Genomic DNA, 25,878 nt, shown 5'->3' with positions numbered 1-25,878 from the left:
AATATTGCCATTGGCCTGAAACCAGTTGCCATATTTTACACAATTATAACTTCAAACAGTGTCACTGCTATATGTAACCCCCTCAGGGGATTCATTAATCGTACTAATCGAGACCTACCCATGTTATACCAGGAATAAAGAGATAGTCCAGAAATCAAATGAAGATTTTTTTTCAAAGGTTGGAGAGACTTTGGAAACTGTAAAAGTGAGTTTGAGACTGGGAATTGTAATGTTTGAGTTTGAACACTAGCTCTGTTGCTACTTGATGTAAAACCTATGTTGTTGTTCACTTGTTTTCAATTGGGTTCAATTTTTTGTGCCCCTTTTGGGGAGTTTTTTGGGCAGAGATACTGAGTGGTTTGCCATTTCCTTCTCCAGCTCACTTTACAGATAAAGAAACTGAGGCAAATGGGATGAAGAGACTTGCCCAGGGTCACATAGCTTGTAAGTGTCTGAGGCTGGATTTGAATTCAGGAAGAGGAGTCTTGCTGACTCCCAGCTCAACCATCTATCCACTGCAGTGCCCTCAAAATGAAAAGAGTGCTAGATTTAAAGTCAGAAGATTTACTACCCATGTGACCTTGAACAAATCCTTTCCCCTCCCTGGACCTCGGTTTCCTCTTCTGTAAAATGAGGAGGTGGGACTAGCTGGTCGCTGGGTTCCCCTCCAGCTCTAGATCTAAGAGGCTATGTGTGACCTTAGGCAAGTCCCTTCTTTCTCTGGACTTCAGTTTTCTCTTGTGTAAAGTGAGGTAGTTAGACTCCATGGCCTCTGAGGTTCCTTCCAGCTCTGGAGCTAGGATCTTCTATTTCACAGCAAAACAAAATATCTCCTCGATATCATAGAAAACTGAAAAGCTGGGACTGCTCTGAGATCGGAGGTTACGCTAATCAAATTCTTTATCTGTCGGAAATGAGCGTTCCGAATTCCTGGGCGCCACATCAAGCGGGTCGATGCCTAACTGTCGGTTTTCTCTCCTTTTTCTCCCCCACGCTGTCGCTTTGTCTCGCTCCATGATGACAGCAAGCTCTGGAAATGAACCTGACCAATCTGGTTAAGCGTAATAGTGAACTGGAAAATCAGATGGCCAAGCTGATCCAGATCTGTCAGCAGGTTGAGGTACGTGCTACTGCTGTTTCGGACTCTCCCGGGGCACTTGAGACTTTTATTTTCTTACTGGGGTATATGACTTCTTCTTCTGGCTAACCTTGGCATGTGGGGGGAGGTGAATGGAAAAGTAGTTTCGGGGTCCACTTATTTAAGTACCTACTATGTACTAGGCACTGTCCTGGGTATCGGGATACAGTGACAAATTCAAATTTCCCTCTGCCTTTAATTAGCAAGCAGTTTATCGTTAAGCACCTCTCAAGTACTAGGCACTATGCTAAGTGCTAAAGATGGAAAGACAGAATTATAGTTATCCTCACCTTTAATCAGCAAACACTTACTGTGTGTCAGGCACTATGCTCAAGTGCTGAGGATACAAAGACAAAATCATAATTGTCTCCCCCTTTAATCAGCAAGTACCTACTATGTGCCAGGCACTATGTGAAAGTGCTAAGGATACAAAAACAGAATCATACTTGTCCCCACCTTCAATCAGCAAGCACCTACTAGGTACCAGACACTGTGCTAAAGTGCTGAGGATACAGAGACAAAATCATGATTGTCCTTACCTTTACTCAGCAAGCACCTACTGTGTGTCAGGCACTATGCTAAAGTGCTGAGGATACAAAGACAAAATCATAATTGTCCTTACCTTTAATCAGCAAGCACCTACTATGTGTCAGGCACTCTGCTAAGTGCTGAGGCTACAGAGAGAGAATCATAATTGTCCCTACCTTTAATCTCTAAACAATAAGTACCTACTATGTGCCAGGCACTGTGCCGAGTGACCCGGGACACAAAGACAAAATGATATCTGTCCCTGCCTTTAATCGATAAGCATTTATTAAGTACCTGCTGTGTGCTAGTGCCAAGGATGCAAAGACAGAAGTGGAAGTAGTCCCTGCCCTCAAAAAGCTTACATTCTCTCAAGCGTGTTCATCCTAAGAAACAGTGAACAGTGAAGGGATAAGTGGTGTGGGGCTCGATCTCCAGGGTCGAAGAAATGGGGTTTCTTTTGGAGAGGTGGCTGGGTTGCAGCAAGGGGAGCTGAGATTGAGGGTGGGGTGAGGACTGTTGGCTAATTGGAAAACATCCTCTTTGCCAGAGCCACAGGTAGCTCTCCATGTTTCACCTCCACCCATTACCTGCCCTACTTCTCGCCTCTGCCCGTCCTCATTAGGGCTCCTACCCTGTCATCACTTCTCTCCTCACCCACCCCCTGGCTCAGCTGAAATCGGGAAAAAAAGAAGCAAAAGCTGAATGACCTGATCTCCCCCTCCCTTCCCAGTGGTACAGAACAAACCTCACTAGGCGATTTTTCTTTTTCATTTTGATCTTCCGGGAGGGGTGAGACCAAGGCGCGAGGGGTTATGGGAAGCCTCAGGGCAAGGGCCAGGATGAAAGGCTTTGTGGGCCTGTTCGGCAGGTTCTGATGGATGAGACGGGAGAATGTACGCGGACAGGTGTACTTGGTTTTTCCCAGCAGAACCTCCAAAGTTCGGGGCCAGATGCATTTTTGTACATCAGTTAATATCTTAAACCTACAAGAGTTTCCTGTTTGCCAGCTCCCTGCTGGGACTCTTTAGGGAAGGCAAAGAATCCTTCTGGAGAGAAGTCATTCGTTACCTGCTCTTAGCTTGGGTGTGTGTGCTTTGCCATCTCGGGCTTCTGAACTGCTGCGAGTTTGCTCGGGGAATGAGATCCTAGAAGCCTAGATCTAAGAGACTGTCATGGGGGGAACCTCCGAAGCCATGGAGTCCAACCCCCTCTTTTAAAGAGGATGAGACTGAGGTCCAGGGAGGAGAAGGGACTTGTTCGAGGTGGCCCATAGAATCCTAGATGGTACCTTCAAAGTCACCTTTCTTGTTTCACAGAAAAGCTCCCAAGGAATTGAATGACTTATCTAAACTCACACATTAGAGCATAACCAAGGGTTGGAAGGGGTCTCAGAAACCATCTAGTCTACACCCCCCCACACCCTACACCGACTACCCAAGAGAGATAAAGTGACTTGCCCAAGTTCATATACGCCAAGCCAGGATTTGAACCCAGGTCTTCCATAGAGTTGGAAGGGACCTTAGAGGCCTTCTAGTGGAAGCCCCTCATTTTACAAATGAGGAAACCAGGGTCCAGGGAGATTGAGGGATTTCTCTAAAATCACACAGCCATCAAGCCAAAGTTGACACACATGTCCTCTATAACTAGAAAGAACCTCAGAGGCTATATAATCCAACCTGCTCACTTTACACAAAGGAGGAAACTGAGGCCCACTGATGGCCCAAGATCACACAAAGGCAGAATTTCAACTTAGATCCTCTAATTCCAGAGCCAGTGTCACTTCCACATTGGTTGCAGTTAGAGCTTGAGGTGATTAAAGAAGGGATAAGGTACCACTCCTTTCTTCCCTTCCCTTTCTTCATGTTTAATTCCCATTCTCTCCACTTCCTCCCCAAAATAGTATCAACGGGATAGGGAGAAACACAACTGAGGATTTGTGAAGAAGGAGGTGTTCTAGATCAGGGCTTCTTAAATTTTCTCCATTTTGTGACCCCTTTTCATTTAAGAAATTTTTATGCAACCCTGGGTATATAAGCATATAAAATTGGTGTACAAAGAAAAGATTTACTGATATTAAATCATAAAGAAATTTATTTTAAAACAATTCTTTGGAATATTATATAATATTTATTATTAAATTAAATTACTATTCAATACATATATATTTAAAACAATCCTTTACCATGTATTCAAGACAAAAACAAACTTGCATAATGAGATGAATGTACTCATTTCTTTTTACATCGAGAATTACATTTTGGCGGAATATTTCATACTTTTTATCATTGCCAAATTTTTTGCGACCCTCACGTTTGGTTACGTGACTCGAGTTGCAGTCGCAACCCAGTTTAAGAAGCTTTGTTCTAGAGCAGATTTCATCTCTGCAGTAGTCGTGGAATGAAACAAAATTAGCTCTGAGAATGAGGATGCTGGTGTTCTGTGAAGCCCCTTTACCAAACGAGAGCTTGGATTGTGCCAGTGGGTATACTACAAATCGGAGGCAAAATAGTAGGGACACATGGCTGAGATTCATTCTGTCCATGTCTATCTGGAAATGAGTTCGGTAGAGGCAAGCCTGCTCCATTCAGGCACACTCCCATAGGCCCACCCTTCCTTACCCAGCTCTCCAATCAAAACTCTTTATTCAGGACCCTGCTATTCTCTTAGGTCAAAGGAGCATGTTGTTAGTATATTTTTCTTTCTGATCAGATGCCTTCATTGATATAGGGAACTACAGGTAAGGGCTCTCCCTGTACCAGTATGGAGCCTCTATTCTTCTACCCCTCATGGTCTTAGAGAGTTATTTGGGAACCCAATCACTTTGATAGCAAGTGCGGGTCGGAGGCCGAATTTGAACTTGGGTCATCTTAACGCCAAAGTCAGCTCTCTCTACAATACTTCACACGGTCCCGTTGTATACACTGAATGTTTTCATGGCGGAGGAATGACTAACTGGCCCTCTCAGGTAGCATTTGAATCCTGACTATGGCTTCTGGAGAAAAGGAATAACTCATATCCTGGGGATTTCAAGCCTGGGAGGATAGAGTGACTTCATGAGGAATTAGTGAGAGGTCACTTTGGGAGCAGTGTTGATACTCAAATCTGACCACGTGGCTGGCTCTGCCTTCTCTGTCTATTCATAGGCCTACTGCTTCAGGAACTTACTTTTGTATATCACTGTACAAAAAAGACCTAGAGACCCAGTTCTTGTTTCTTGTGAGTTTACTATATGACAGACACTAGATCTGTAGGTACAGAAAATACTGACATCAGAATAAAAGATAAATAAAGTATAATGTACGATGTCTCAAAAGTCTTAGTGCGGTGTTATTTACTTCAAGAGACACAACTTAATTATTTTATTATCAAGGCCAATATTAAAATTGGCAAATTAAAAAGGATGGTCATTTGGCCACTTCTTTTATTTATTTATTTAATTTTTTTTTTTTATGGCCATCTCTTTTAGACCAAAGACATGTACTTTGTCGAGGGAGACAAGAAAGGGAAAAGTGGATCGATTTTAAGTTTATTAAAAGCACTGAGACTTTTGAGACAATTTGTATAATACGTGAAAATGTTATAAGTCATGGGTCAATATCTTTTAGATATTTGCTTGGTCGTGGTCCGAACGGACATCTTTCATGATCTTATCGTCAAAAGTTAAGAATGTGCCCTGGATATCCCAAGAATGAGGTTTGGACTAGGGTTTTGTTGGTGCAGGGAACTTCAGAGGCAGGAAACTCCTTTCAGTACTGCTGATCAGGATTTCCTCTATAAGTCGTCTTCTGCCAGAGTTGCTAGGGCACAGAGAGGCTGGGACTCGCCCAGGGTCTCATAGCCAGTATGCATCAGTTAAGCTTGGAACCCAGGTTATCACCTCTTTGAGGTTAACTTTCTCTATGCATTATGTCCTACTGCCTGTCCTGTGTCAAACCGCTTCATGTGAGTCAGGACATTTAGTAAATAAAGCTGGAAAGCATCCTAGAGACTTGCTAATTCAATTTATTTAGCATGGGGAAACTGACTCAGAGATTGGAAATCAAGAGCTTAAGTTCACTAGACTTAGCTCCGGTTTCTGGCCTCCCACTTCAGGGAGAGCATCTAACAAGAACCTGTTTTTAAAAATGCCCCCAAAGCTGGTGAACCTGTTCAGCTTAGACTGGAAGAGGGAGAAATTAGTTCAATTTACCAACTATCTATCAAGTTCCTTCGCTGGGCAAAGCGCTGTGCTAAGGATGGCAGATCCCATGAGAATGATACTAGTTCTTGTGCTTAGGTAGTTTGCATTCTGCTGAGATGAGCCAAAGTGGGCACAGATCAGGAAATGCAAGCTAGCCAGAGGAAGGAGAATGTCCTCGAGGGAGGGAGGGACTGGGCAAGGCCCAGCACGGAGGTCCTGTCTGAGCTTAGCCCAGATGGGAGCCAGGGAGTCTTAAGAGATAAAATGAGGAAGCAAGGAATTCCAGGCATGGAGAACAGTCTGTGCAAAGGAACGCGATGGGGAATGGGCTGGCCGGTTCAGGGGACGTTTAAGACACCGGTTTGGCTGGCTGAAATGTAGAGTGTATGAAGGAAAGCAATGGGAAATAAGCATGGGAAGGTGGTTGGGAGCTGGATTGCGGAGCTTTAAATGCCAACTGAAGGAGCTTGCCCCGAAGGAAGCCTCTGAAAAGTTTTGAAAAGAGCAGACATAGGGTTATGTCTTAGGAAGACTCGTTTGGCAGCTTTATCAAGCAATGGATTGGAGAGAGGGGAGAATGGAAACCAGAAGATCCTTGGGATAGGATTAGGGTTAGGGATGAGAGTGGAGAAAAGAGGATGGACAAGGGACATGTCCCAGAAGTGGAATTGACAAGACATGGTAACTGATTAGATAGGGGACTAAGAAAGAGGAAAGAGTTAAATATGATACCAAGGGAGATGGCAAACCTGGGTGACTAGAAGAATGGGGGTTCCCCTGACAGAAATGGGGACTCTTGGAGAAGAGGGGAATTGGAGAAGAGAATAGAGTGCTTTTTTTGGCTAATGAATGAGAGATCTTCACGTAAGAAGATAAACTCATCTTCAGCAGACTCTTGGTTCCCAACCCCCTCCAGGCTCACCACATGATGAGCTCCCCCACCCCTTTTCCGGTCAGATGATGTCTTTTATGCCTCTTGTTCTGTGCCACCTCAGACTTTCTGTAAACTTCTTTTCCCTTCTATGGCTTCTCACTGTTTTCTGAGTTAATATCTCTCAGGATCATCCAGCATCCTCCTACGGTTTTGCATAAGAGTTATAGTCTGAAACTATGCTGTCTTTGGCCGCCATCTCTCTAGACTTGGCAATCCAAGCAAGAATTGGCTGGTGGAGTTGGTTCCCAGGCTCTTTTGATCTTCTTGTAGGGATTGATTTGTATTTATTTTTCAGAATTCTCTTTTTTTTGTCATTATTCTGAACTCCACAATCATCACTGAGCTACAAACATTTCCATATTCCATATTCTTCCACAGAAGAACAGAAAAAGAGGATTGTATGTGAAAACATAAATCTATTAGGTTCAGCTTGCATTTTTGAAAAATGACTATAATAAAATTCAACAAACCATTTCCAAGCTGTTCTCCTTGTCTATTTCTTCTTCTGAGCCTCCTTTTGTTCTCTTCTTTACATTTAAAAATGTGATAATGACTTTCTTTCTATTTTTGTTACTATCTCTAATAACCCACTTACTTCCAGATCCTCCAACTCCATGAGAAAAAAAATAAAAGCTCTTCTTTTGTAACAAATAACCATAGTTAAGCGAAAAACACATCTATGGGTTGGCCATTTCTAAAAACATTTATTTCAGTTTGCTTCTTCACTCCCCCATCTCTGTCAGAATGGGGCAGGGGATAGGGAAAAGCTAGCGTTCCTTATCCTTGGTCCTTTGGAGATGGGATTGGTCATTGCATCAATGATGCTTCTATGAAAGGAAAAAAAATCACCGAGATCTCCCTGTTCTTCCTCCCTCCTTCCCCAACTCTCCTTCCTGTAACATTGCCCCTGCTGTCTCCCATCTCACGTGAAGAAAGTAGCCCCTCTCCTTGCCGAGACATATGCCCTTGATTCTCTACCCTCCCATCTTCTCCAATAAATTGTTTTCATCGTCACCTTCCCGCTCCCTTCAATCTTTAGCCTCTCCCTCTCTACCGTCTCCTTCCCTGCTACCTACAAACATGCCCAGATGGCCCTGTCACTAAAAAGCACTCAGTGGCTTCTTGAAGGAGCTCTGCGACTTTACTTTTTCTTACTTTCTTCTCTTTGCAGTCGAACTTCTGACCTCCTCATTCAACTGAAACTTCTATCTCTGAAGATTCCAAAAATCTCTTAACTGCCCAATCAGATGGCCCATTTTTGCTTCTCATTTTCCTTGACCTCTCTACAGCATCTGACTGTTGATCCTTTTCCCCCTCTCGAATCCTCTTCCCATCTTTCTTGAGCTCTTTTGCTGCACTGGTTGTTGATGTCCCACGGGCCCTCTTCTTCCTTTATATTCTCTCACGGATGATCTTATTGGCTCCCATGGATTTAATTTTCATTTCTATGCAGGTGATTCACAAAGCTACCTAGCCCGGGTATTTCTCTTGAGTTTCAGCAGCTACTCGTTGGATATCTTGGAACTAGCTACCCCATCGACACCTCAGACACGGCAGAACTCTTCAGAACTTCCTTATTAATATTGGGGGGAATGATCATTCTTCCAGTCATCCATATTTGTAATCTCAATGCCATTCTCACTTCCTTTCTCTCTCGCATCCCATGTATCAAAGCAATTGCCAAAGCTTCCAATTTCATCTTTTACAACATCTCTTGAATCTGTCCCCTTCTCCCTCTCACACGATTACCACCCTTGGTGAACCACTGCAGTAATCAGATTGAGCCATTTGCCCCAAACCTCTCCCAGCTCCAATCCATTCTGCACTCAGCTGCCAAGGAGTTTTCCCCAAAGATCAGCTACAATCAAGTCACCCTTTGCTCAATAAACTCCATTGTTTCTCTATTACCTCTAGGATCAAACATATGTCCTTTGGCATTTAAAATTCTTCACAGGGCAGCTAGGTGCCGCAGTGGGTAGAGCACCAGCCCTGAAGTCAGGAGGACCTGAGTTCAAATCCGACCTCAGACACTTAACACTTCCTGGCTGTGTGATCCTGGGCAAGTCACTTAACCCCAATTGCCTCTGCAAAAAAAAAAAAAAAAAAAAACGTTAAAAATTCTTCACAACTTCATCCAGCCCTGATTTTATTTGGTTCTTTCTTGCCACCATTCATTTATGTAAGCTTGAAATACATTCCTTCCATGTCTTTTTGAAGTCCAATTCTGGTATCTCCTTTTCCACGAAGTCTTGCTTGATCTCCTAAGTAGAAGTGACCTCTCCATAACCCCTGGGCTTCTATTTGACCTCTCCTGTGGGATTAATATCAGACAATCCTAGAACTAGAGCTGGAGGCCATCCAGTTCAACCTGTTCTTTTATAGATAAGGAAACTGAGGCCCAGGGCAAGGTCACACAAGTAGTAAGCATCAGTGGTAGGATTGATCACGTTCTTCTTTCTAATATTATTTATGGACCTGTATTTTTCTTCCTGCCACAAGATCAAAAAGTATTTTAAGAATAAGCAACAAAGTCTTTGTTCGTTATTGAATCTTCCCAGAGCTGAGCACAGTTCACTTAATAAATGTTTGTGAAGTTGAACTGAGTGATGGCCAAACATTGTGTAAGACTAGACAGAGGACGGAATACACAGATGACTTGAAAAGGGATCTGGGGACTATTTTTTAATCCCTAATTAAAAACACTCGAAACTTAGTTGAATGAAGATTTGTCTTCGGAGTAACTCTATTCAGCAAGTAAACCTCACCCGACTTTCTCAGTGGGGGGCCCCATTATGGTCGAGCCAGCCCAGGTACTTCTGAGAAAGCTCCAGCTGTTTCTCTTCATGCCAAACCTGTTTCCCCTCCTTGTTGGCTTAGATTGCTCTTGTCAGAGATTGATTTTCCAAAAGGGGACCCTAAATACTCTCCCTTTTCCTTTTCTTGTTCTTTTTCCCAGCCTTCCATTCTCCTGAGAAAGGAAACACAACTATATTCTTGCCATTATTACAGGAACAGAGAGTAGAATCACCTCTTGTTTATTAGTTGAATTCTGTGGTGGATTGGCCTGTAATTGATAGCTGTTACCCAGCTCTTAGAAACCGGTGACCTGGTATTTGGAAAATATTTTCGGTTAGGGCCAGGGATCATGGGAACGAGGCCAAAGAAGCCCCAATGCTCCCTTTCATCTCTGTGTTGACCTTGCTACTCCAACAACTCGATCTCTTTATATAGTTCTTTGTCTTGTTTTTGTTTACATTTTCAAAGGAAATTCTCGTATCAAGCTATCTAGTGGAAAATGTATACCCAGATGAGTACTTCCTCTTGGCTCCCAAGATGCACTGGAAGTGAACATTCCTGAAAAACAACCGAGGAGAAGAAAAATGGGCAGTACCTAGTTAGGCAGCCAAAAATGTATATTTAGCCCACTCATGGTAGATATTGTCAACAATTAAAAAAAACAAACAACAGCCACTGCCTGGCAGGTACAATAGTAGAATAAAAATATATATAAATTTATATTTATGTGGGGGTTTCTTTCAGGCCACAAAAAGATCAAGTGAAGTCTTAATTTCAGTGATTTCTCCAACCCCTCACCACTCACAGATCTCCTGAGGAAATCTCTATAAGTTCTAAAACTTAGCCAATTCATTCATTTTCATAGCCATCTTCTTTTATTGTCTGGGAGGAATTATGGGGCAGAGAGAGAGGAAAAGAGGAGTTTCTAAAAGTTGTAATGGCTCCTATTTTGAGAGACTTTTTTTTTTTTACCATTTATGTGCTATCTGATGGTTTCAACAAATTACATTTGTTACGTTTGTTGAATTCTCAGAATTGAGGATCATGAATGAGGAGGGAAGACGAAACCAAGCATGAGATGAAAACTTGAACACCAGCTGAGAAGTGGGAGGGATTCCATATTTTTGGTAATTCAGAGGCAGACACCATGCTCTATCTCTAGATCTCTTGAAACTAGGGCCCAGCTCAGCCATATACAGATTCCAGAATGAGTATGAGTGGTTAATAGAGGGGAGTAAAGTACTTACGAGTAGGCAGAGTCATTATTGGTTGACAGACAATATACTGTACTCCTTCAGTTGATAAATTAATTAATCAGGTGATAACTGGTGTTAAGAGCTATAGCTCTGGCAATACCATTGCTCTCTTGCCCCTTAAACAACCCCCATCTATAGCGGCTCTAAGGGTTGTACCGGTTTTTCTTTTTTCCATTTCTTAAAATAAGCCAGTCCTTGGGAATTCACCAGGTGACTGAATTTCTTCATCGTAACTTTAAATACTCTTGGGAAGCTACCGTGCTTTTGGAATGTTTCCTGTTAATGATTTAAGTACCAGGTGCTGGGCCTGAAGTCAGGAAGAGCTGTGACCCTGGGCAAGTCACTTCACCCCATTTGCCTCAGTTTCTCATCTGAGCTATAGAAGGAAATAACAAATGACTCTAATATTTCCACCAAGAAAACCTCAAATGGGGGTCACAAAAAATTGGACACAATTAAAAAAAGACCAAAAAACAAACAGTAAGAGCCTTACACGGGGCACTGGAACCAGGTTTGACCAACTGATTATTAAATTGTCAATGTGAGACTGTATCTCAGAAATGAGCAATGGCTACAGATCTGGGCTTGATTTATTGTTTTCTTGATTGACTAGACTAGAAAGAATTAATAATGCAGATTAAAATAAAAAATATATGTACATTTTCTGTCCCTTCCAGAGAGCTGTTTGTTAAATATTTACCAGCACACACCCCTATAGTCCTCTGTAAACATTGCTTCAGTTTAGTAGGAGTACACTGCCACAGTTTCCTCATCTGTAAAATGGGGATGATACCTTCTAGGGCTGTTGTGAATTCAAATTCAGTAATCTTTGTAAAAGTGCTTAGTTCAGATTCTGGCTCATAGTAGGTATCATATAAATGGTTATGCCCTTCCCTTCATTCAGTGGTGGCAGGTAGGGTAGCCAAATCTCATTCTTGTCTCACCTTCTCCTTGTTCTTCCATGAAATTAATTTAAAAATGAACTCTAGGATATGGTTTCCTGCTGTATTCTTAGAGGTAAGAGTTGGCCATTCATCCAGCTGGCTGTTTATCGTTAATCACGTCCAACTCTTCCTGATCCCATGGATCATAGCAAGATAATATTATCAATGAGGTTTTCTTAGCAAAGATCCTGGAGTAGTTTGCCATTTCCTTCTCCAGCTCATTTTACCGATGAGGAAATTGAGGCAAACTAGATTAAGTGACTTGCCCAGGGTCACACAGCCAGTAAGTGTCTGAGACTGAATTTGAACTCCGCTTTTCCTGACTCCAGGCCTAGTGCTTTATCCAGGGGAGCAGCTTTGCTGCTGACAAGTACTTATGACTCCCAGGAGAGAGGATTTCAAACTAGGTGATTAGAGTGAGGATTATACCTCCTGTTGATCTGTTGGCTTAAGAAATAAATTAGTCCTGACTCTTCAGGCAGAGGCTCTGGGTTCAAATCATGTCTTTGCTACTTAATACCTATGTGAACTTGAGCAAGATTGAATTGTCCTCATTTCGGTTTCCTCCTCTGTGAAATGAGGATGTTAGATTAGATGGCCTCTGTGATCACTTCCAGGTCAAAATCTGTGCCCTTTTGTGTGGCCAGTTAATTTTTCTGTGAGCTTCAGTTTTTTCCTTTGTTGTTGATGATGATGATGATGATGATGATGATGCTAACATTTATATAGCACTTATTATGTACTTTAGAATCTTTTACTTTATAATTATCTAATTCATTCCTCACAACAACCCTGGCAGGTAGGTGCTATTATTATTATTCCCATTTTACACATGAGAAAACTGAGACAAACAGAGGTTAAGTAACTTGTCTAGTGTCATACAGCTAGGAAGAATCTGAAACTGGATTTGAACTTACTTTTTGCTGATTCCAGGCCTGTGCTATTGGAATGGATGGACCTCCAAGGTCCCTTCCCCTCCCTGGGCCTGTTTCTTCCTCTGTAAAGTGATAGGATTGGATTCAGTGGCCTTGAAAGCCCCTTCCGGCTTTAGTTTCAGGAGCCTAGGGTCTCTGTCTGTAGAGAAGAACTAGAAGAAGAGAGACCAGGCCAACCCTAAAGTCATATCATTTATTTTCCATGAGGGAACATGTTAAAAATCTGGCTGGTTTTCGCATTGGTTTCCTGGAGATTTCACTTCATCCATTTTGGGTGAGACGGGGGCAGAAAAGCAGAGGGGATGGGGGATGGAGGATGGGTAACAAGTCCAGACAAAGACATGAAATGTAATCAGGACTTTGTCAGGGATAAACAAGAAAGAAGAGTTCCCTCCCTTTGTATTGAGAGGCTGATTTATAAACAGGCACTAGCCTTGAATGTCAAGGGAGTTGGTGATGGATGGGCTGCTGGGAGGAGCAGGCCCAGGAACCACTTTATCTGAAGAGTCATTGCTGACCTCTCCAGGTAACTGCATTTGGGAATATGTGGGTGAGAACTGGATGAGGCTGTCTCAGGGACGTAGAGGAGGAAGAGAAGAAGGAGGAGGAGGAAGGGGAAGAAGAGAAGGAGGAGGAGAAGGAAGGGGAGGAAGAGAAGAAGGGGAGGAAGAGGAGGAAGAGGAGAAAGGAGCTTCAGAAAATCAAGCCCATGTAATATCCCAGGTGGATTAAGAAAAAAACCAATTGAAAGACCAGTGTCTGTTTGGCCTTTGTTGCTGGAAACACCAACCAGAGTGTGTGAAAGTGGATTAGCCAAAGTTATTTGGCACTTTTAATTCTTTTTTGTTCCATGTTTCCACTTTTATTACATTTTCATAAGAGACCATCATATGAAATCCAGAACATTTCTGAGCCAGAACAAAATTGAACACATAAAACAGCTATGTCTGAGAAAGAACAGGGTAATCACTGAAGGGCCAGACTTAGGTCTGAGCCAGTCAGAGGGGATAATAGTCATGCAAATGAGCCTTAAGGACAGCATGAAGCTTAATAATGTACCTCTTAGACCCTAGGAGGCAGTACATTGGTTATCTGCATAGTACTTTCTGGTGATGGTTAGGGCCCCTTGGATATTGCAAGGATTTATCAATAGACAGGAGACACAGTCTCTCATTGCTATTCAAGGGATTTTAGGTTTCTAACTGGAAGAGACTTTAGGGGATGTATCCTTATTGTACAGAGGAGGAAACTGAGGCTCAAGAAGGGGAAGAGACTCACATAAACCCAGCAGGACTATTGTTTTTTTCCTTTATGAAATGAAAAGGCACAGTGTTCTTCCCGACACACACATTCACTCTCTCTCCTCTCTCTCTCTCTTTCTCTCTCTCTCTCTCTCTCTCTCTCTCTCTCTCTCTCTCTCTCTCTCTCTCTTTCCCTCACCATCCTTCCTCTCTCTCTCTCCTGATATCCAGATTTACATTTCATATGTAGGTCTCTAGTATGGTAGCAAGAACATTTGCTCTTGAATCAGAGAATGGATGACTTTTCTGATGTGTGTATGTGCTACCCTAATGTATGACCCTTTAACTTTGACCATCATCATTTGTGCATCTGCTATGTTAAACATTCTTTCCTTTATCAGAAAGTCAAGAACTTGTTTTCATTTTTGCGATTATTTTGTAGCTCTTTGATAGTCTGCAAACTAATCTACTCCCTCTCTTTTCCTTTAGTGGCCCTTGCTCAAAGAGGTGCCTACATATTGAAGACTAATCAGCTCAGACCCTTCTTCTGATTTCTTTTTTAAATTTAATTTTTTTTACCCCTTCTCTGATTTCATCACAATAGGTGGGAGAGGATATTGCTGAGTTGGCCTTGGGCAAAATTGAGAAATAGGCATTATATATCCTTGGGCAACTCCCTACCTACTTTATTCCAAGGTTGTTGGGAGGAAAGCCATATCATTATATAAATGGGAATCATTTCTATTTCTGTAGTTCTCTTTCCTCTTTCCCATATCTTCCTGTTGCTACAGCCAGTTCCCCCTAAAGTAATAGCTGAGAATGGCAAGTGACTACCATTCACAGAGTAGTACTTAAAAAATAATACTTAAAAAAATTCTTTTTGTTGTTATGAACTTGGCCAACATCAACTAATAGGAACATTTCCATTGACGGACAAGAACAGAAAAAAAGATTATATATGAAACTGTAAGACTTATCTGTATCTATGTATATTTAAAGGGAGGGAAGGAAAGGGAAGGAGGGAGGGAGAGAGAGAGCACACATATTTTTATTTTAAATCTATGAGAATTTAACATGGTAGTTGCTAAACTGTCCTACTTGGCTGTCTTTTTCTGAATTTCCTTTTGTGTATTTTTGAAAATCTTTCCTTGACACTCTTTTCTTTTTTTTCTTCTCTTTTTTTTTTGAGTATCACTGTCATTTCTTCCTCTCTCCTTCCTCTCTCCAACCAAAATTAAATTCCTCCCTTTTAATACACAAGTAACACTCAAACAAAATGTGCCCACACATTGGCTCTGTCTGTAATCATGTATCTCAGTCTGCAATCTTAGTCCATCACTTCCCTCTGTCTTCTGGGTTGGATACGGTCAGAGAGTAGGGTCTTACTGAGGAGATGACTACAAATACAGTTGTTAATAAGCTTGCTTTTTCTTTTTGTTTTTTTGAGAACTGCCTCTTCATATAATTTGACTATTTCTTATACATTTGAATCAGTTTCTTAGATATCTTGGATATCAGACAGATTTGCTACAAGTATTTCTCTTCCCTTTTCCTCCTTTAACTGTTCATTATCTAATGTTAACTGCATTGATTTTGTTCATGCAAAATTTTTTTAGTTTTATGTAATTAAAGTTTTGCATGTTATCTCCAGTGATCTTCTCTTTCCCTTGTTCATTCAAGAATTCTTCCCTTATCTCTAGTTGCAAAAGTCATTTTCTTCAATGTTCCTTTAATTTGTTCATGATGTGACCTTTGGTGTCTAGGTTATGTATTCATTTGGAGTTTATTCTGATATATTGTGGGAAATGTTGACCTAAACCTGATTTCTGATAGGAAACTTCTTTCTAGTTTTTCTAGCATCTTTTGTCAAATGATGAGTCCTTATCCCAGTAGTTTGTGTCATTGTCTTTGTTGAACACTGTAGGACTTTGGTCATTTGTTTCTGCATGTTGTGTACTTAACTTGTTCTATTGATTAAATTTTGTATTTTTTGAGCAGGATCAAATAGATAGCATGATTTTTGCTCGGTAGCATAACTAGGCCCCTTTCCTTCCTCCCCCCTCCATTATTTCCCTTGACCTTTTATTCTTCCTGATGAATCATTATTTATTCTAGTTCTATAAAGGAACCTTTTTGATGGCTATGGCATTGAATCTACAAGCTAATTTATGTAGTATTGTTATCTTTAATCTCTCCAGTTAAGTCTATCTTTATTTTTGTAAAGATTGTGTAGTAATTCTCTTCATATAATTTCTGCGTGTTTCTTGGGAGGTGAGAATCCCAAAGACAGAATGTCCCAAAAGCTTAAGATTGCACTAAGACTTTTGAGGCACCCTGTTTTTTATATAATCTGTAGTTATTTTGGAGAGAATTTCTTTCCTTGGCATTTAGTTGATAATATAAAAAAAGCTGATGATTTGTATGGGTTTGTTTTATAGCCTGATACTTTTTTGAAATTATTGTTTCAATTAATTTTTAGTTGACTCTCAAGGGTCGTCTAAGTAAACTATAGGTTCATCTGCAAAAATCAATAGATACATTTGTATATATACTTTAATAGTGGATTCCCAAGGCCTTTTAAGACTCAATGAATTTAATTCCCACACTACTGAATATGTATCCCAAAGAGATCCATGACAACGAAAAGGCTTATATATAATAAAATATTATTAACAATACTCTGTGGAAATTAAAAAAACAAACCTTCACTTAGGAGGTGGCCAAACAAATGTGACTTACAACTGTAATGGAATAGTATTATTTCTTTCTTGGAGATGGAGGATTAGGGAATCTGCTTGAGGGGGGCCTGAGAGAAAGTGGCCATTTTACAAAAACAAAACCAAAAACCTAGGCAAATCCACATCACAGCTTTCTGGCTTGTTCTCTTACTGTTGGTTGCTGAATCGTTTCAATCAGGTGTGACTCTTGGTGACCCCATTTGGAGTTTTCTTGGCAAAGATACTGTAGGAGTTTGCCACTCACTTCTCCAGCTTTTTTTTTTTTTTTACTATTTCCACTGCAGCACCACCTAGCTACCCATCTTCTCTTATAAGTCTCTCTCTTGGGGCAGCTAGGTGGCACAGTAGATAGAGCACCAGCCCTGAAGTCAGGAGGACCTGAGTTCATATCGAGTCTCAGACACTTAACACTTCCTAGCTGTGTGACCCTGGGCAAGTCACTTTATCCCAACTGCCTCAGCAGAAAAAAAAAGTCTCTCTATTTTTCAGAATCCAAAAGGAAAAGACCTAGGGTATGATCTGAACTTAAACACACTCTGAAAATAATGGTAATAACAAATCTGTTCTCATCAGCTCTGCTCCCACCTTCAACTTTCATTAAGGAAAACTTGTCCTTTTTTTTGGATTAAGTTCCCCTCTCTTAATCCCATTCCACACATTCATAGTGAGACAAACTCATAGTAAATGGCCTTCTGGTTTTAATAACAGTTTAAAATAACACAGCAATGTGAATAACCAATTAAAAAATAGAACTTCCAAATGCCAACTGCTTTGGCTGCCACCACTGGGGAACAAATGGCTTTTCTTCACTCTCCTCCTCCTCCCACTAGGTCTGAAGGGAAACAGGAAGTGAGTGGTCAGACAGGTAAATAGACAGTGGCTTCCCCCATCTAAGTGAATAACAGGCCTGCTGTTCTGCTTGATCTCCCTCCTACCTCGCTGTACTCCCAATTCCCACTGTTCCCTGTCTTCAGCTTGTGGCTCCCAAGTGAGCAAAGGCAACTGGCCATCACTCCATTCCTGCTCTGTCAGCCAAGATGGAGGCCCAAATCCTCATCTAACTGTCATCATGGTCGCCTCAGAGCTACCAAGGAAGTCCCTCTCTAAGCCATGTAAACTTTCAGAGTGATCCATGTTCTGTCCGGCCATTGGGTCTTTCCCTTTTTTCTCTGAGGACAGGATTATAATTTCAACCTAATACATAATTAATATGAGGCATCCAGAGACACCTGGGAAGAATCAAATGAACTTCTCTGGGCCTCAGTTCCCTCCTCTGTAAAAGGAAGGGTATGCATTTGGTGACCTCCAAGGACCCTTCTAGCTCCAGATCTAATGAGCTTAAGAACTAAAGTAAAAGCAAAGAAAGTGATCATAACAACATAAAATAAAAGCTCCCTAAAAGGCAATTGAACTTAGATGAGATGCAGTGAACAATTTTGGCTCCAGAGAATAGAGAAGACGGTCCACGTTCCTCCTCTCAGTCTAGACACTGTAGGACTGTGGGTATAGAAGATAGCCAGTGTGATCAGACTTCCATTGCTTTGTCACCGTTTCTCTTTGTTACAAAAGAGGATTTAGTGATTTAGAAAAGGGGTATATTGGGAAATGATGGATTTTTTTAAATAGCCATTCAAAATGGTGGGGAAACCTCTAGTGGTAGAATTCCAGAATAGAATAGTCTATTAAGCAGCTTTATAAATTTAAATCGAAACTTGCTGGTAGCACACCCTCCCTCCAAATTGTTAGCCATTGAAATGAGGAGAAAAATCTGGGGGCCTCGAGCTGGTGCTGCAGTGGATGGAGCACTGGCCCTGGAGTCAGGAGGACCTGAGTTCAAATCCAGCCTCAGATATTAATACACTTCCTAGCTGTGTGACCCTGAGCAAATCACTTAACCCCAATTGCCTCACAGAGACAGAGACAGACAGACAGACACACACACAGAGATAGAGATAGAGAGAATCTCCAAGACTTTACCTAGGCCTACTTGGCCTGGGTCCTGGCTTATTAACTAAGTGACTTTGGGTAAGTCACTTCACATTCCTGGTCTAGGTGATCCCTTTCAGTTCCAGATCTATGACCTTAGACAAGTCCCTTCCCCTTCCTGGGCCTCAGTTTCCTTTTTTGTAGAATGGAGGGGATGGACTAGATGGCCTCTGAAGTCCCTTCCTGCTCTGGCTCTCTGATGTCCTGCCCCTCAAGTTTTCTGGGACTTAGGCCAGATGGCCTCTGAGATCCCTTCTAAATCTAAGAGCCCTGACCTTAGGATGCTAGGATTTTGTTCCACACATCTTTTTTTTTAAGTGGATTTATACAAATCCAGGATGACTCTAGTGATGTTTTCAGGGAGGATAGATTTCATGAGGCTGCTTAGTTCTATCAGCTACATCCAGATGTAAAAAGAACAGGTAAGACTAGGGGCCCTCTGACAAACCAGCTATCAGAGAAGAGATAAAAGGTCGTGGAGATAAAGCTGTGCAGCTCTTTAGCCAGCAGGTGAAACATCTGTGTAAACAAAGAAACTGGAGACCCGGAAAATCTAGCAGCTTATCTGTTCCAGCAATGTTTTATTCATGCCATGGAAACAACCTTTCCCTTGATAATCTCTCTATCAGAAAACATTGTGGATTAATCTCTATGTCCCTGTGACTTGAAACTGTCTCATCACTTGGGGAGGTTTGAAATCTTTAAAAAAAATGATTATGAAATTGGCACATAGCAACAAACCTGGCCCTTTCCATACGCAAAGAACAGAAAAAGAAGACTGTGTACGAAACAATGCATTTCTATTATGGAGAGGGGTTTTTTTTAAGTGTCTTTAAAAATTTACCACAGTATTGTTTTGCTTTACTCTGACCTCTTCTGAAATCTGGGAGGTTTTAATTTCAAGGTGTATTACCTTCAGTTTGCATTCTGGCTTTTCCAACTCTACTAAATAGATAGAATTTCTTTCCTCACCCTCATTCCCGCCCCACGTGGCCCAAAATGCCACCCAAGAACCTTCCCACTTTCGGTTTAAAACTACTCACAGTATTACTCTAGAGCCCAACTTCTTAAAACTGTGACCGAATGTGGGGGTTGAGAAATGATCATTTGTCATCACTAAGCGTTTGATTGTATACCTATTTTATATACCTCTATACCTGGGGTCACGTAAACATTTCTTGAGCAAAAAAGGATCGGAATGGGAAAAGTTTAAGAAGCCCTGCTCTAGAGCCCTGACCTACTTAGTCTGAAATCTCAGGATCCCAAATCCTGGTGAAAGCAAAAATAATTTCCTTAAAATAGAATATGTAGTTTGGGCTGAAAGGTGGAGAGCCTCGGCACTCCACCGGTACCCCTGAAATGTCAAGAAAAGGCAGGGAAGGCTTTTAGCATATTGAGTGGGATCTCTGTATTGATCTTTTGGAAAGACATGGATGAGCAGCACGAAGGACAGACAAGCATGACTGGATTAGATTCTCCATCGTTGAGAGCTTCCAAATTGACGGAATCACAGATCCATTTGGGTATTTTAGCATGTGAAGAAGTACCCAAAGGATCTGTGATTTCGTAAGTTTGGGGAACTCTACGTGTGAAGCCCTCTCCTAGGAATGCCTGTGTCTCCAGAAGCTCCTTAGGAGGTAAGTGACTCGTTCAGGGTTATGAAGTTCTCTCATGAGCAGCAGAAGCATTATTTGAACCCAGAGGCCTCCTGACTCACAAGCCCAACAATCCATGCACGGTGCCAGGTTGCCTCTAGAATGCCAAGTAAATATTTTACCAATTTATTGCTAGATCACTCCCAACATGAATGTTCCCAAAGCAAAACCTCATTGACAGGGAATATTAGGCTCAGTACACAGCGTGTTATAAGCACTCCTGAGGTCTCCTTAAAACATAACGATCAGTCAAAGAGGATGCCGTGTGATCATCTCTTGTCTGGTCTTCTCGATCAGATCGTTCTCCTTGGTTCTGGAAATCCACAGATACCGATAGCAGCTACCCCCTAGAATCTTCCCAGCACAGAAAGGGTGGCGATCTCATGGGATTGCTGAAGCCCAGTAGTGTTAGAGTTCTCATTCTAAAATAGTTTGAGGGGAAAGAGTATTAATAATGGCCATACCTTGGGACGGTGGGACGTGGTTTGTGGAGTGCTCCCCTATGGTGACCATTCTTTTTTTTTTTCATCTCTACTGTTCTCATCTTCCCTTCCTGCTCAGTTTTAAAGTTGGTGCTTCTGCTCTTAAATCTTCTGTCTCTGTTTGTTCCCTTTATTTGAACTTTCAAGTGCTTCCTTCCATCTTCCAGCTAAACCCTCCCCAATTATAGGGTGAGTTCACTGAGGGCAAAGACTGGCTTCTTTTTTTCCTAGTTAGATCTTCATGGTTTCGTGTGCTTAGCACACAGATGATATTTAATAAACGCTTTCTTACTCACTGATTCATTCTTCCAGGAATTTGGCCAGCAGGCCAATACTGAGGCTCTGAACACTGAGGCTGCATTGGAAGCATCCATTAATGGTAACCACTAGAACATGTAATTCTGAGATACCCGGGGGCTGTTCTATTTGGGGATGCCCTCTTTTCTTTCTTACATCATTTTGTCCAAGTGGAAACTTAAATAAATGGCAAATATATTGTATATAGGTTCCCGCCCCCAACTTCTGCTGTTTTGATGCTGATTTTCCCACAGCTATTTAGAAAAATATTCAGCGAGCACTTCTTGATGTGCAATGGTGTGGAGTAGGGGAGCAGTGATTATCTATGTTCTAAGTTCTGGAGATACAAATACAAATAAGAAAGTGAGGTAATAGCTACTCCCACGGAGGAGAGACAACATATACGATAGGAAGGTTTTACTGAAGGCTGAATGGGGAACAGTTTTGAGTGGCCAAGTTGATGGCAAGGTCTGGAGGTCCTTGTTATTGGGAAGGAGAGAGCCTAGTTGGATTGAGAGGGATGGTGGAGTTCATGGTGGGGCCACTGGGGAAGGTTCCCCTACTTGTCTAATAGGCTTTGCCTTTCGGTACTTCGTGTTGATCTGAGGGTTCAGGGTAGACGAATGGGAAACACTTGACTAGGTGCTATGAGAGACACGTGGCCTCTGTCCTCAATGAATCTAGCTGAGAAATCGAACAATACATAGATGAAACGTTAGGAAACAATATAGTGTACGCTCAAGGTGTCGATTAAGTAGTGCAGAAAGGAAATGCTCAAGGAGTTCACCTTTAGGGATGGGGTTGGAGGTGGGGAGTCCCTTTTAGGGGAATATGTCTTGAGGGACATACTCTGCTTATAAATAAGCAGAGGTTTGGTGGGGAGCGTGGCGAGTGGAACTGAGACCATCAAAACGAGGAGAATGTAGGGAACGCCTTCAAGGTAGGGATGCACCAGCAGCGTTCCAGCAAGTTCCCAGAAGTTTGGTTAAGATGGTCCGTGGGAGGTCAGGTTGGAAAGGTAAGTTGGGGCCCGAAGCTAATAGAGAGTCTTTGAGTTTGCGCCTGATGATGCTGCTCTGCTGAATCGAATGATTTTTATACCCAATAAACCAGCACAGTAGGATCTTGTATTTATACCTTTGGTCAGTTGTGACTGTACAGATGCCTGCGGTAAAATATAATTTGTAAAAGCCAAATGTTCCCTGCTTATTGGCATTAAAGGTGCCCTTGGTACACATGTAGACCATTCTTATAAATATTTTATAGAGATGATAAAATTAGGCATATGAATTGATAGTTTTTAATATCTTCTTAATCATATTTTGTGGTAATAGTAACATTGCCCCCCATCATTTCATATCTTCCCAAAGGGTAATAGAGAGACAAATGGCAGATGTGGCTGGGCTATAGCTTATCCCCAACCAAGAACTGTACCCCAGAAGCATCATAAAAGAGATTATCTAAGAAAAGCAAAGCCCTAGGAGGTAGGCTGTTTGTGTGAAAATGGCTGCCTCAAGAGGTAATGGGTTCCCCTGCACTGGAAGTATTCCAGCCAAGGCTGAAAGATCACTTATCGGCATAGTAGAGAAGAGATTCTCTGGGAGGAAGTGATCAGTGAAGCAGTCAGTTCGGAAGGACGAGGACTGAAAAAAGGCCAACAGATTGGACAATTAGGAGATCATCAGGAACTTTGGAGAGATCAGTTTCAATTGAGGGATAAAAGTCCAAAGCCAAATTGAAAAAGATTAATGACAAAGGAAGAAGTAAAGGCAATAATTACAGATGACTTTTTTTTTTAGAAGTTTGGCTAAAAAAAAGAGAGGAAAGAGAGATGTAGACTCTCTTCCAGATGAGATTTGAGTTAGACAGATTGGATGATAAATGTGCATTGTGTGAGGTAGTCTTTTTATTCCTCCCTCATCGATTTGCTCTCTGACTCTCCCCAAAGATATTCCAAATCTTCCCTTCTCTCCTCAAGCCTCTCCCACCTCTTCTACCTGCCCCCTTCTTAGCCGAGGATCTGGTCTCTTTGACAGAAAATTGAGACCATTCACCATCTTCTCTCCTCTTAGCAAAACTCTTAGCTATATCCCCTATGCCCTATTTTCTCCTTTCCCTCAGTCTTTGACAGTGAGCTGGCCCTTTTTCTGGCCCTCTATTTGCCTGATCCTATTCTCTCCTGTCTCCTTTAACAGATTGAATCCCCTTTCTCCCCTGTCTTCACTATGATCCCTGTCTACTAGTTTTCATTCTTTCCTTATCCATTTCTTTCCTGTTCTCTACAAACAAACCCACATTTCCTACATCCTTAAAAAACCTTCACTCGACTTAGCCATCCCCTTAAGCAAGGATCCTATATCTCTCTTCCCTTTCTCAGCCAAACTCCTAGAAAAAGCTATCTCTAGTTGTTACCTTTACTTCTCACCTTCTTTCTTGATCTTTTTCAATCTGGCTTCTGGTCTCATTACTCAGTTGAAATGGTTCTCTCCAAAAATGACTGCCTATCTCCTCGTTGCCCAATTTGTTGGTCCTTTTTTCAGTCCTCCCTCTCAATCCGTTGACTCCTCTGACCAAATTCCCCCCCTGGATGCTCTTGTTTCTAGGTTTTCTCTCCTTCTCTTCCTCTCAGCCTGTTTGCTCCTTCTCAGTCCCCCTGGCTGATCGAATGACCCTATTATATGGCCCTAACTTGGATGCTCCCCGAGTAGGCCCTTCTTGGTTACTTTTTTTGGTAACTTCATCAATACCTATGAGCTTAGCTATCATTTCTATGAAGATGATCCCCACACCTATCTACCTAGGCCCAATCTCTCTCCTCAGTTTCAGTCCTTCATCACCAATTATCTATTGAGTATTTCAAACCGGACATCCCAGAAACATTTCAGACTCACCACTATCCAAAACTGAACTCACGATCATTTCCACCCAAACCTTTCCTCTTCCAAATTTCTTAGGACTTCTCAAGAGTAGCATCATCCTTCTAGTCTCCTGGGCTCGTAACCTTAGCATTGACTTCAGTTGCTCATTTGTCCTCACCTCACACATCCACTTCATTGCTATTCCCCCCTCCACACCATCTCTTACATCTGAGCTCTTCTCTGTACTCACACAGCTATCACGCCAGTCTACACAATCTTGGCAGCATCCACAGTTAGGGCCATGATATAGTAGTTCACCCAGCAAAGGGGACTGAAAAGGAGCAGCTAGCTTATCACCTAATTTCAGGGCTTTGTCATTCTTGCTTAGATTATCGCACCAACCTTTTGATAGGCCTCTCAAGTCTCTCCACACTCCAGTCCATCACGTTTCTTGCCGCCAAAGTAATTTTTCTGTGGCTCCCCTACCCAGTCAACTACAGTGGCTTCCTGTTGCCTCTAGGATCAGATATAAACTGTTTAGTCTATATGATCTGTTCCCAGCCTGTCTCTCTAGCCTCATGAGATGTCACTCTGCATCTTGTACCGACTTTTTCCTTTGTGCCTTACACGTGACCCTTCATCTCTCTCCCTTCACACTTGCTGTCCCCTATGCCCAGAATGCCCTCCTCCTCACATCTTTTCCATAGAATCATTGTTTTAAGACAGCTTAAATACAACTTGCAACACAGAGCCTTCCATGACCCCTCTCCTTAACTAATAATAACCTCCTTCCCAAACTACCTTGTAATTAACTGCGTTGTTATTTATTCATGTTTATACTTTGTATTAATTCATTTTTATTCTCTTTGAATGTATTCTGCATACATTTATAAGTGTGCTTGTCACCCACAGTAGAATATACGTTCCACGAGAGATTATTTCATTGTTTCTCTTTGTCTCCCCGGTGTCTGGCACATAGTTGGAGCTTAGTAAGTGCTTGTCGATTGCATTCTGGCCTCTGTAATCCTTTGAATACCGAGATTCTGTGATACTCCTGAGAAACAGCGTACTATGATGGAAAGAATGTTGGACTTGGAATCAGAAAGCCTGAGTTTCAATTCTATCTTAGCTACTTAATGACCTCCGTAAGCCTCAGACAGATCACCTCACTTCTTTAGCCTCAATTCCCTCATTTGGAAAATGAGAGAAAAAGATCTCTTTCGGTCCCAAATCTGTTATCCCACGATAGCTGTCAAGAGTGAGGGTGAAAGACGAATGCTCCGCATCTTGTTTTGATTGCCACATAACATAGGGCCACTTAAAGGAAGGGCCCCACTTTGTTGGATTGAGTCCTTGTGGTAGATTGATCTAAAGACATTGGCAAGAATAGCACAGGATGAGATGACATGATTGGGTTGTGAATTGTGAAGGAAGCCTTTGGCCTAATGCATGAAATAGAAGTCCCCTGATATCCAGCTTGGGTGCTCCCTTATATACAATAGACATTTGACAAATGTTCATCAAAATCTTAAAGAATAAATGAATAATGCTACTTTGTGAATTTTTCAGCCCATTTTTGAATAAGATTTTGCTTTCCCCCCCATTATGTATAAAATAATTTTGAACATGTGTTTAAAAAATTTTTACTTTACACTCTCTCCCTATACCCCATCCCACCTCCCTGTGACAGCGAGCAATTCGATATAGGTTATATATGAGCAGTCATGCAAAACATATTTCCATGTGAAATTTCCAAAGAAAACACAGACCAAAAAAGGGAAAAAACACCTAAGAAAGAGAAATTTTTAAAAGTTTGCATTGATGTGCATGCAAACTCTGTTAGTTTTTTCCTCTGGAGATCGATAGTGGTTTTTTATCATAAGGTCTTCAGAATTGTCTTGGATCATTGT

General features: G+C 41.7%; 1 protein-coding gene across 2 annotated transcripts in view; it reads left to right on the top strand.

Annotated features, from left to right (window-relative positions):
* Positions 1–25,878, top strand: part of MID2 (midline 2) — a 98,743-nt gene that overhangs the window by 29,027 nt on the left and 43,838 nt on the right. For both annotated transcript variants that reach the window (XM_051967793.1, XM_051967794.1), the window contains exon 3: positions 1,025–1,120. In XM_051967793.1, the coding sequence (XP_051823753.1) occupies positions 1,025–1,120 (96 nt within the window). The remainder of the gene's footprint in view (positions 1–1,024; positions 1,121–25,878) is intronic.

This window comes from Antechinus flavipes, chromosome X (assembly GCF_016432865.1).
Source record: "Antechinus flavipes isolate AdamAnt ecotype Samford, QLD, Australia chromosome X, AdamAnt_v2, whole genome shotgun sequence".
Lineage (NCBI taxonomy): Eukaryota > Metazoa > Chordata > Mammalia > Dasyuromorphia > Dasyuridae > Antechinus > Antechinus flavipes.
Note: the sequence above shows the minus strand (reverse complement) of the source record. Positions and strands in the feature narration are given on the sequence as shown.